The sequence below is a fragment of the Phocoena phocoena genome, chromosome 7, assembly GCF_963924675.1.
Source record: "Phocoena phocoena chromosome 7, mPhoPho1.1, whole genome shotgun sequence".
In the NCBI taxonomy this organism is placed as follows: domain Eukaryota; kingdom Metazoa; phylum Chordata; class Mammalia; order Artiodactyla; family Phocoenidae; genus Phocoena; species Phocoena phocoena.
Genome location: NC_089225.1, coordinates 81,509,739 through 81,523,091, shown reverse-complemented (window position 1 = coordinate 81,523,091; position 13,353 = coordinate 81,509,739). Strand labels below are relative to the sequence as shown.

Sequence of the window (13,353 nt, the reverse complement as noted above, 5' to 3'; positions counted from 1 at the left end):
TATTGCTCCAACTGTGGTTCTCCAGTCAAGTTAGACGAGACAGCTTACATATTTTCTGCTTTTTCTGGCTCTCTTCCTAGTCTTTTCTCTATTCTGAGCATGAACAAATTCTTCCATAAGAAAGAAAAAGATTCCTCAAATTCCTTAGGCAATCTCTGGAGAAATAAACCATCTCAGGAGTTTTAGGTTTGGGGAGGTGCAAGGAGTACATAAGAACATTTTTGGGAGAAGTGAATCAGTATTTCATTTTTCACTATTGACATTAATTCAGAACAGCATGATATATGGCAGTGACACGATATTTCCATTTGCTTTCCCTGGGCCACTCTTTATATTTGGAAGTTTGCAGCAAGAAATCTGACCATAAAGAATCTCTCAGGCAGTGACAACTTTCCATAGTCCTAAATCCAGCAGCTGCCTGCAGTTAGTTTTGAATAGAGGACTTGTCTACCAAAATAAATCCTTCTTTAAAACCCAGTTTACATGGTTCTGAAGAACCTAGGGGCAGGACAGGAATAAAGACACAGACGTAGAGAATGGACTTGAGGACACGGGGAGGGGGAAGGGCAAACTGAGATGAAGTGAGAGAGTGGCATGGACATATATATACTACCAAATGTAAAATAGATAGCTAGTGGGAAGCAGCCGCATAGCACAAATCAGCTTGGTGCTTTGTGACCACCTAGAGGGGTGGAATGGGGAGGGTGGGAGGGAGATGCAAGAGGGAGGAGATTTGGGGATATATGTATATGTATAGCTGCTTCACTTTGTTATAAAGCAGAAACTAACACACCATTGTAAAGCAATTATACTCCAATAAAGATGTTAAAAAAAAAATAAATCCCAGTTTACTACAACATGGATGAACCTAGAAAACATTATGCTAAGTGAAATAAGCCAGACATGGAAGGATAAATATTGTATGATTCCACTTATGTGAGGTTCTAGCATGGTCAAATTCATAGAGACAGGAAGTAGAATAGTGGTTGCTAGGGACTGAGGGGAGGGAGTAACAGGGAGTGATTGTTTAATGGGTACAGGGATTCATTTTGGGATGATGAAAAGTTCTGGAGATGGATAGTGGTGATGGCTGTACTTGATGCCACTGAAATGTACATTTGAAAATAGTTGAAATGGTAATTTTTATGTTATATATATTTTAACACAATACAAAAAAGTAAAAACAAAACCAAAAACAGTGTAATCATCCTAAAACACTGAGTTTTTCTCTTCACTGAAGTTGCTAATGGAATCTTTTAAGGTCTGAAAAAGTAGCAGAAAGAGAAGAAAAGATGTTGGGAGATTAGAGGATGCTGGTTGTAAGTGCTGGGAATAGCCAATATGTCTTACTTGTATATTTTCCATAATCTAACTGTTTGCTTTGGGCTTCCCACGGACTCTCCTGTTCCCCAAGGTTTACTGTGAATGAGAGGCTCTTGCACTACGTGTTATAATTAGTTTCATTAAGAGAAAGGCTCTAATGCTCACCCACTGTCACCTGCCTCCTACAAAGGCATTCAGTTTGTACCCTACAGGGTTGCATGCCTAGCAAAATAGGATTTTTTCCCCTTTTCTTCTGTTGTAATCTTTTCCCTGCCCATTTCCCTCTTATCACTCTGAAAAGAAAAAAAAATGGGGAAGAGGAATCCCAGGGTAAACACCCAATATCTAACAGTTACATAGAGAGTGAACAAATATAGTAAACAGTGGAAAATGCCTATTATTCTATTTCTACATTACTTTTTGAGTTTTACTGGACAAACAACAATAATGAAATCAATAGGAGTAATGACAATAACTTTAACTTACAACTGTATTTTTATTCTGTGTCATCATTATTCATCAATGGAATAACATATGTTTTTGTATATGTAGTAAAAAGTAAGGGATACATAGTTTAAAAGAGATTTAAAGAAGTAGTACATGAGCTGAAGAAATTATCCAAATGCAGCACAGAAAGTCAAGGAGACTGAAAATATGAAAGAGAGGATAAGAACCATGGATGATAGAAAGACATAGTCTAATAATCTTTCATTGGAGCTCCAGAAAGAGAGAATGGAATAGAGGCAACACTCAAAAAGAAAATGGCTGATGAAAAGCATGAATTCATCATTGGAAGAAGCACAATATGCAACAAGCAGGGTGAGTAAATAAAAAAGTCCACGCTAGACACCTTATAGTGAAAACTGCATAGTAACAAAGGCAAAGGAAAAATCCTTCAAAACGTCCAGAGAAAATGGGAGATCACCTGCAAAAAGGGAAAGACAAGAAGGCCAAAAGTAAACTTCTCTACAATTAGGCTAAGAGCAATCTTCACAAGAGCAGCAACGGAAGACAAAGCTGGGGAAATGGTATCTCCAAAGTTCTGAGAGAAAATAACTGTCAATCTACAATTAAAACCTTAGCATGACTACCTTTCAACAATGAGAGTTTACCTTAAGAAACAAAAGCAGAGTTTGCCACCAACAGGCCCACACTAAAGAAAGTTCTAAAAGATTTATATCCAAAGAAAGGAAAATTATTCCAAAAGTAAGATTTAAAGTGCATGAAGGAATGATGAACAGTTTTAAATTTATTTGCACTTAATGAAAATAGCTGCAAAGTATATAAAGCAAAAATGAATAGAATTGTTCATTGTTGACAAATCAACAATATATCAAACAACTTCAATACATCTTTCCCTGATAGCTTAAGCAGACAAAAATTATATAAAGACAATGTGAATAACACAATTAACAACCTTGAAGTTTTGAACATATGTAAAAACCTATACCCAACAATTCAGGAATACACACCCTTCTCGAACACATGGGAAATAATTGAAAACACTGATCACGTACTGGGCCAGTGCTTCTAACAAAGCCAGTGCTAGTTCACTATCTTTGGTGAAACACCAGATTTTTCTCAATTTTTTGCTAACCTTTGATTTTGAAAAAAAACAGTAGAAAGAACTCTTTTTTTTTTTTGCGGTACGCGGGCCTCTCACTGCTGTGGCCTCTCCCGTTGCGGAGCACAGGCTCCCGATGTGCAGGCTCAGCGGCCATGGCTCACGGGCCCAGCTGCTCCGCGGCATGTGGGATCTTCCCGGACCAGGGCACAAACCCGTGTCCCCTGCATCGGCAGGCGGACTCTCAACCACTGCGCCACCAGGGAAGCCTGAAAGAACTCTTTTATATCCTTCAAACAGATTCACCAATTGCCAATATTTTGCCTCTTTGGTTTTATCATATTATCTATCTATCTCTCTATCTATCTATCATTTATTTTTTCTGAAGCAGTGGAGAGTAAGTTGCAGATACAATGACTCTTCACCCTTAAATACTTCCACATGTATTTTCTAAGTACAAAAGCATTCTCTTACATAACAACAGTGCAATTATCAAAATCAGGAAATTTAACATCAATCCCAATAGTACTATCTAATCTACAGTCCATATTTAAATCCCACTGATTGTCCCAGTAGTGTTCTTTAGCTCCATCTCCCCCAACATCCAATCTAGGACCATGCATTGTGCTTAGTTGGCATATCTCTTTTCAGTCTGGAACATTTCCTCAGCTTTTCTTTGGCTTTTAAAACCTTGACTCTGTAGGGGAACGGAAAATGTCACCCCAAGATATGCCACCCTGCCATAAGAACTGTTATGAGCTGAAGGCAACTGAGAAAAAGCAAACACCGGATGAGCTCTTTGCTTCTCCCTAGCTGCCTGAAAGGAGGGCATAAAATCCCCTTATGAAGATTCCCCCATTCCCATCCCAGGAGGGGAGAATAACCTTATCAACATATGTAGAGATGGCACCAAGAAGAATCTATGTAAACAAACCTTGCTAAGTAACCCTTATCTACCACCAGGGTGCTCCATACACATATTCACCTTCCACAATTACCACCCCTAAAGAGTCCAGAAACCCCTTTCCGGGACTTCCCTGGTGGTCCAGTGGTTAAGAATCTGCCTTCCAATGCAGAGGACATGGGTTCGTACCCTGATCAGGAAATTAAGATCCCACATGCCAGGGGGTAACTGAGCCCACACACTCTAGAGCCCACGTGCCACAACTAGAGAGCCCACACACTGCAACTACTGAACCCATGCTATCTGGAGTCCGTGAGCTGCAACTAGAGAGAAGCCCGTGCACCGCAACGAAGAGCCCTCACGCCGCAATGAAGATCCTGTGTGCTGCAACTAAGACCTGACGCAGCCAAATAAATAAAATAATAATAATAAAAGAAACCCCTTTCCTTTGTCTTGTTACTTCTCTACAAGTGTATTGTCCTTTGTAAGAATGGTATAAAAGCCTCCAAGGCTAGCTGTTTCTTTGGGGATTGTCTCTTCTTTCCATGAAGTCACTTCCCCTGTGTCACATAAAACTTTTAACATAAAATAAAATGTGTGTGCTTTTCTCCTGTTAATCTGTCTTTTGTCATTTTATTTCACAGACCCATCCATTGAACCTCAGAGGACAGAGGAAACTTCTTCCTTCCCTACAACGCTTTTAAAGCGTACAGTCTAGTTACATCGTAGAATGTTCCTTAGACTGAGTTGATCTGATGCTGCCTCATGATGTGACTCAGGTTATGCTCTTTTTCTGCAGGAAAACCACGTATATGATACTGTCTCTCCAGTGTGTCCTATTAGGGGGCGCACGATGTCAGTCAGTGCCATTATCAACAATATCAACAATTATCAACTCTAATCACTTGATTAAGGTGATGTCTGCCAAGCCTCTCTACTATAGTTACTATTTTTTTCTTTTGTAATTAACAAGTAATTTGTAGAGAGGTACTTTGAAACTATGTAAATAAATATTTTATTCCTCATCAAATCTTCTCCTCTAGTTTAGCTATGATGTTTCTTGTTTGAACCAATTACTACTATATTGCAAAATAGTGATTTTCTAATTCTGTCATTTCTTTTCCAGTTATTATTTGGCATTCTACTGTATAAAGGAGCTTCCCTTCCTATCTATCTATTGATCCATCCATCCATCCATCCATCCATCTGTTTACCTTCAGTATGGACTTATGTATTCTTATGTTATTCAGTGGTCTAATACATTACATTACTCTCACTGTTAGGATGCTCAGAAGGTACCAGCTTTGGCCAGCGGGAGTCTTTTCAAGCTGCTTCCCACATTTTTTTACATATTCCCATCATTTTTTGGTCACTTTGTTAAAAAATGTTCTGGCTTAACAAGATGTTCCCAGCTCATCTTATACTTTCCCTGACCCAGCCTCAGTATTGGCTACTTCTCCAAAAAGGCCTAGTTCTTTTCAGTAGGGAATGGCATTAAGAAAGCAATATCTGGGTAGCAGATCAACACTTATGTAAAATACAATAATATATTTCTTTTTTAAAAAATGTACCTAGGAGAATCAAATGTGAATCCTCTCTGAGAGACCACACTTCATCTGAGCCCTCAAAAAAAAAAAATCCCACAATTAAAATTCCAAGGATAATGAGCATATCATTGTCAAAAACAACAAAACACACATGGAGAAAAGATACCATATGGAAGAAACAAAAGAAACAATAAACAACAGAAACAGACTTACAAGGAAGGACCTTTGCTCTAGATATATAAGAGCTTAGAGAGGAAATTATAAAACTTTACTAAATGGCATTAAAAATGAGCTAAACAGATGGAGAATTATACGGTGTTTAATAATTGGAAGAGGATATTACAAAGGTGTTAATTATCCTCAAAGTGTTCTATAATTTCAATGCAATTCCAATGAAAATACCACTAGGGTTTTTCATGAAACTTGAAAGACTGAGTGTAAAATTTATATGGAGAATCAAACAGGAAAAATAGGCAAGATACTCCTGAGGAAGAAGATGAAGTAAGTGGTGAGACTTATCCTAGCAGATATCAAGTATTATTATAATGCTATAGAAATTAATACAGTAGGATGTTGGTACAGGGACAGATAAATTGACCCCAGTAGAACAGAGTAGAGAGCTCAAAACAGACCTATGCATTTATAGAAACCTGATATATGAGAGATTTGGCATACAGATTGCTGAAGAAATTAGGGTGAGACCACTGGGTTAGCACAGAAAAAGTCAATTTCCAACGTATTAAGGATTTAAAGCGAAAGGAAAAATTTTACAACTTTTTTTTTTTTTTTTTTTCTGGTACGCGGGCCTCTCACTGTTGTGGCCTCTCCCGTTGTGGAGCACAGGCTCCGGACGCGCAGGCTCAGCGGCCATGGCTCACGGGCCTAGCTGCTCTGCGGCATGCGGGATCTTCCCAGACTGGGGCACAAACCCGTGTCCCCTACATCGGCAGGCGGACTCTCAACCACTGCGCCACCAGGGAAGCCCTACAACTTTTAAAAGAATGTACTGGATATCATTTTGACCTCAAGGAGGGAAGGATTGTTTTAAACAAGAAATAAAAGGGCTAACCATAGAGGAAAAGACTGATAAAGTCAGCAGCATTAAAATTAAGAACTTTTGTTTAAAAAGACAACATAAAGATATGAAAACATAAGCCATGAACTGGGGAGCCTGCTTGTAGCACTCATAGCTGATAAAAGATTAGTATCCAGAGTATAAGAACTCCTATAAATCAATAAAGAAAGAAAGGGAGGAAGGGAGAGAAAAGGAGAGACACAGAAACATAGAGACCAAAAGAAAATAAACAAAAGACACACAGAAGTATTTCATAGGAGAAAAAACACAAATGGCAAATAATCCATGAAAAGACATCCAGCCTCATTACTAATTAGGGAAATGCAAATTTGATCACAACATGCTACCATTCTACCCACTAACTTAGCAAAAATTAAGAAATCTGATTTTATGAAGTTAGTGCGGATGTGGATAAGGGACTATGATACACTGCTGGTGCATAAATTGTTACACCACTTGGAGAACAATTTGACACTATTTCATGAAGTTGAACATTCATATACGCTGTGACACAGCAAATCTACTCTTAAGTAAGTACTCTAGACATATCCTTAAATATAAGTACCAAGTATATTCAAAATAGCAAAAAGAAATAAAACAAAAGGCAAACTAAATAACTGAAATGTTCATCAACAGAAAATAAAGTGTAGCCACATAGATCAACATGGATGAATCTCAGAAACACACTGAGTTAAAAAAAAACAAGTCACAGAAGACTAAAAACAATGTAATATCATTTTTATAAAAACTCAAAAGCAAGTAAAATAAAATAATATTTTTAAAATATATAAAAATGTAGAAATATTATTTTTTAAAAGGGTAAGGGGATGACGACAAGGACAAAAATTCAGGGTAGAAGCCCCTCTGGTGGAGGGGCAGGCTGATGGGAAAGGGACACGAGTGGATGTGACAGTACTGATGATGTTTCTGGTTGTTACATCGGGTAGTGGGCTCATGGAGTTCACTTTACTATGCTTTTAATCTACATCAGTTTTCTCAGTCTTGACACAATTGACATTTTGGGCTGGTTACATCTTTGCCATAGGGGGCTGTCCTGTGCATTATAAGATATTTAGTAGCATCCTTGGCCTCTACCCACTAGATGCCAGGAGCACCCCACCACCACCCAGCTGTGACAATAAATGTCTCCAAACACTGCAAGGGTCCCTGGGAAGCAAAATTGATCCTGGTTAAGAATCACTGATGTACATATTTATATATTTTGAATGTTTTAAATGTTCTATAATAAAACAAAGTTTAAAAGTGACGAGAAGAAGTTTCACTGTCTGTGAAGCACAACTAGGAAATGATCATTAAGAGCTGAGAAAGCCAGAGCCTGCTGAAGGCCTTTGAAGTGACAGTGCAGAGCAGTGAGAGCTGACAGTTTCAGGGGGGTTTGACTAGCAGGTGATATTTCAAGAAGTGCGACTGGGTATCAGGAAATCAATGGCTCCAGATATACTGACGGAAATTCTCTTCAACTTTTCTCAATTCTTTGGGAAATTCAAAAGCTTAGTTTAGCCTTTTAGTGTTGTTTTTTTTTTTTAAACACGGCCTTCTATTTATATAAGACCATCTAAGGAGTTGAAGGAAGCCCATACATTTTGTTACCTTTGAGGAGGTGGCTGTGACTGCAAATTTACCACACAAATGACTGGGATATTTCCAGGGATCAGAGCCAGATTACATAACACCACTACTCCAGGATGATGAGTGGCTGACAGCCCATTCTCACCACTGCACCCAGTTAATCCAAGAGCCTCTCCAACAGTGTGGCTCTACTTGATAGCCTCTATCTCATTCTTACATTTGCACTACAGTCCCCCTTAACCCCTCATGGGGAGAGATTATTACCCTTATTTTAAAAACAAAGAAGCACAGACACAAAGAGGATACATGGCTTTTTTGAAGATAACGTAATGCAGAGTAACTGATTAGAAATATTGGCATGAAAATCAGGTCTACCGAGTCTTGGTATTTATGGTTTTTTCACCAGGCTCTGAAAGGTGTTTGGGCATGTGCAGACATGTGTGTGTGTGTGTGTGTGTGTGTGTGTGTGTGTGTATCTGTGGTTTGGGAGTATATGTATGTTTCCCTGAGGACAAGGGAGAAGACAAAGGATTGAAGAGAAGAGCTAGAAGGAGGGGCATTGTAAAAATCAAATGAGATATATATTTGAAAGTACTTTATATTTCTGTATACAAATATGATTGTCATTATTAGAATGGTTATCTAAAATGTAATACAGGTAATAAAACAACCTTCACGGGTAGGATGACTCACATTTTCTTGGCACTAGCTCTTACCATATGTCCAGTTCAGAGGAATATTCAGTGGCTCCCAGCAAGGCATCAGGAGGGCGGTACCAGAGAGTCACAACTTCTGAAGAGTATGTCTGGCTGGGAATGGACTTGGCCCGAGCAAGACCTGACCGAAGGGGGAAAGCACAGAACTCACTGTCCTGAGACCTTCTGGAGAGCCACAGCGATAAAGTCTGCCAAGGAGAGTATAATTGGCAGAGTAAACAACATTTAAAAAATAATACACAAACTTTGGTGCTTTTAATAGAGCTACTCAACTATCTTGATTCTTACGTACCTCTTCATCAAATGAATTTCTCAAAATTTGGCCTACTTTGCAGCTAGATGTGGGCTTCCTGGCAGCTAAGTGTAGCAAGGCAACTAAATTTTTGCCTATTTGATATGAATAGAAGTGATGTGTGAACTTCATGGAGGGGTTAAGTGTTGGTCTCTTTTCTCCTTCCTCCAGGCTGTAGTGGCTGCCATCTTGAAATAGGCCGTGGGGCAATACCTAGGGGTGGTGGGGCCTCATGACAGAAGGAGAGTGGACCAATACACCATGGGGCCACTACAGAGCTCTGACTGCTTAGGTCAGACTGTTACATGAGAGAACGTGAAGCTTCGAGCATGTATACACCTCTGTAATTTGGGCTTTCTGTAACAGCAATGGAAAATCGATTCACTACTACTAGGGCCACCCTCCATTTCTGCAGTCCAGGAATTCCCAGTTTAGTAGATACAGGGTGAGGGCTGTTGATCCACATTACTTATTTGGCAGGACCTTAGCTGGATCATTCTCAAGTGCTCCTCTACAAAGTCAGAGTACTTTCATCGGTTAGCTATTTATCTCACTGGATCACATGATCTATAGCTAGAAAAAACCCTGAATAGATGAGTTCACTGTTGTGGGGAATTTGATAAATGAATGTCTGTTAAAGGCTTACTGCAGCTATAGTAGCATCATTTGACATCTGCCAAACAGAGAAGAGTGGTTCCTCAGCTTATACAGAACCAGTTTTTCAACAAAAATTTATTGAGCACCTGCTATGGTGCCAGGCACTAGGGATATAATGACAAGCAAAAATGGATCCAGGCTGCCCTCATAATGCTTATAGTCTAGTGGAGGAGACAAAATCATCACAGAAGTATGTATGTGTGTATATATGTATAATTATAAACTGTGATATGTGCTAAAATGGAAAGACACAGTGATACTCAGGGGAAATCTGCATCACTTTGATGAGAATAAAAGCCTCAGGTACCCATACAGGCCCACTATATAGATACATAGGTGAGCAGGAACAGGCGTCCTGGAGCCTCCATTCCAGAAGGAGTCCATCCTACAATCTGGGCTTAACCTCTTTATCCTGTCATCCTGGGATAACTTTGATCTAGTCTGATGGAATTTGTACATCCACCTAGATTTAGGTAAACCTACCAAGTACGTTCACTCTACAAAAGTCTTTACATCAAAAATGGCAGTGAGGTAGTAGGGGTAACCAAGTTTTAGGGTCTGATTAGACTGAGGCTTGATGGAACCCTAAGAAGTTACCAATCTCGTCCTATTTCTTGCCTCAATCTTCCTATATGGTTGTTTGAAATCCTGACAAAGCATCATGTTCCCCGGTTCCCACTTTTCAAAAGCCAGCCCTAGTTGATGCTTTAAACATGTGCACACAAAAGCATCATTGTTCATAGCCCAGGAAGAGACTCGGGAGGCGACTTACCAAAATCAGCCACTTTGAGTTCTCCCAGGTGACTGATGAGTAAGTTCTGAGGTTTCAGGTCCCTGTGGAGAACGTGTTGGTGGTGGATGTACGCCAGGCCCCGCAAAAGTTGAAACATGAAAAGCTGGAAGGAATGAACACCTTATCTAAGCAGATTTGAGCCACTATGTGTTGATTTATCCTCTAAATCAAAAACAGTCATCTGAAAGAATATAGTAAAAGGGTCTCTTGAGAGACGAAAAAAAATTGAAGATTTTGCATTCAAACGGGATAAAAAGGACAAGGAAAGTCAAGTAAGTAGACCATGTCCTAAACAAAGGGATTCTGGCTTTTCCTGACATCTCATTTCTTTGACACTGAAGGAATTACCTTTCCTTAAAAATCTAAAGTGAAACTTTGAATTTTCCGTTGGAACACTAGTTATTGATTTAGATGTGAAAGATTTAGTTTTTTTCCCACTGATGAACTTGGCATATAAGATCAAAGTTGACCTGGAAATGATATTCTAACATTTACAACTGCTTAAGTTTTCCAGGCTCTCTGATACAAAACCCTTTTAAAAACAGAACACAGGGAGACCAGACTGGGAAACATATCCTTAGATGGTATTAGGAAATAAAGGAACCATTATCTTTTTAAACGAATTTTTAAAGTATTAAGTTCAAAGTGAAAACAAGGGAAATATACAGTAGAGATTCAGAGGGAAAATATACCAAAATAAATTAGACCAAAAAAAAAATGAAAAGAGAATAAGGAATAAATAGTATAGAGAAGAAAAAAGGGGGCGGGGGGGGAACAAAAGGAGAAATACATTCTAGGCCTAAATTTTAAAATGTTGCTTGTGGTTACAAGGCAGAGAAACGAAAGACATTATTAGGTTCCCACCAAAACACAAGCTTAAGGAAAAAAAAAAAAAAGAATGCTAGTATTCCAAGTGTCTTTTGTTATTTTCCAGTGCCACTGGCAACTGAGAATTCAAACACCAACATTAGTGTTTACAAAGACCTATGCCAACTGAGAACATGTTCTGGCAGTTTTGAAAAGACAAGGCCAGCCCCAGCATTCCTGGGACACGGGCAAAATAGTAGATGCAGAGCCATGCGGATAAATCCACTTTTTCCATCACATCTTGGAAACTAGGAACTTCAGAGATGCTCGAACCTGCAATGACCTAACAATGACTTGGACACATTGGAATCAAGTTGATGAGTGCCATGGTCTGACCAAAGCGGGATCCTGGGGAGTTTACCTCCCACTGCACAGCTGTGGCTGCATGGGCTCCATGCAGTTCCCATATCAGGGACCCCAAGCCGTTTAAGAATGTTAACATTTTCTTGAGGCTCCTACTTCAAATGTTCGCTGGCTCTATGAGTCTTTCTCATCCCAATTCTTTCTCTTCCTGGTGCTTCAAACACACACACTATATTATTCATTTTACCGTTCATCACATCACTCAGCTGCCAAAGCACAAAAGTCCCATAACGACATTGCAACCCTCCGATCGGTTATAAACATAAATGTTCATGGAAGAGACAGTAAAAAGGACCAACTTAAATTCCAGGTAAAAGATAAGATGCCATAGTAGGTGCTTAAAAATATGTTTTTCAATGTGATAGTAGTAAGGAAAGAGGGAGATGAAGACAGGTGAGAGACAGAAGACAGAGAGATGGTGACCAGCAAGGGACAGAGACAGAAGGAAGGGAGGGAAAAGAACATGTACTGAATACCCAGGACCTTTTGTGATCCTCAAAACAACCCTGTGAGGAAGATATGCTTGTCCTTGATTTATATCTAAGAAAAATAAGGCTCAGGGAAACATTAAAAACATGTCTAAAAAGAGTCAGGGCCAGGTCTCAAATTCAGACCTGCCTGACACCATCCTGAGAAACCGGAGAAAAGTTAGAAAATTAAAACCTGACAGGGAAGGAGAGAATTGGCTAGCTGAGTCAGAGACAGAGCTTCATAGTGGGCCAGCCTGAAATCCCTTTCACGTCCCAAGCATAGACTGTCTCACTGATTAGTAAAACACCCGCCGCTCACCTTCTTGCTCCTTAGCTCCTTTCCTCCCTGGCTCCGCATGTCTACAAGCATTTGTAAATGGCAAAACACTGCAGTCTTAAGGTGTGGGATTTCATAGCCACACTTGTCAAAACTGCAGTGTGTGCTGAGTAACCTCACCACCCACTTACTCTTTAATCCCTTACAACCTGTATTCCTCCTTTCCCACTGCCAAAACTTCACCAGTAATACGACCCAATCTGATGGTGTTTTCTCAGTCACCATCCACATCGTGACTCTTTCCAGAGGGTTTTCCTATAGCCCAGGGGTTAGTCCTGTTTCCAACACAATGAGGCTCTTGGGAACAAAATAATTCCATTGGGCTAGTGCCATCTGGGCTAGGAGTCCCACAAAAACACAATCAGATCAGTCAGCCAACTCTTCCAGGGAAGCCCGAGTCCTTCCACTCACGAGGGAATTCCTGGGATTTGTTCTATTAGAAATCTGACACAGGCTAATCTCACTATGATTCCCATCCTGTCTTCTGTGGTCACTAAAAATATAAGCCTCTCTGACTATTCCTTTTTCCTCCCTAAAGCTCATCTTCATACTGCTCTCTGCTTCCTCTCATTTAACCCAGCATCCATCATCCCTCTCTCCCCCAAACCTTTTCACTGTTCACTTTTCACTCCTCAATACTGGTTTTAAAACTTCCTAAAACCCACCCTCTGATGAACTTCCTTCTGTCTCCTTTGGCTTAAATTAGACCTTGAGTTCACTGCTTCCCTACAGCATTCTCAAGTGGATGTTAGTTCTTCTACAACTTGCTCATACCTTTGATTACTGCGAGGTGGGGTACTGGGTGACTTCCCAATACCACTTCAAAACCATTGCTTCTCCATCCTCAAGTAAAAA

The 13,353-nt window shown here is 39.7% G+C and overlaps 1 protein-coding gene across 2 annotated transcripts in view; it reads right to left on the bottom strand.

The window, feature by feature from the left end:
- CDK15 (cyclin dependent kinase 15) overlaps nt 1-13,353 on the bottom strand; it is an 86,499-nt gene that overhangs the window by 43,484 nt on the left and 29,662 nt on the right. For both annotated transcript variants that reach the window (XM_065880639.1, XM_065880640.1), the window contains exons 7-8: nt 10,441-10,564; nt 8,720-8,840 (exon numbers count right to left, since the gene is read on the bottom strand). In XM_065880639.1, the coding sequence (XP_065736711.1) occupies nt 8,720-8,840; nt 10,441-10,564 (245 nt within the window). The remainder of the gene's footprint in view (nt 1-8,719; nt 8,841-10,440; nt 10,565-13,353) is intronic.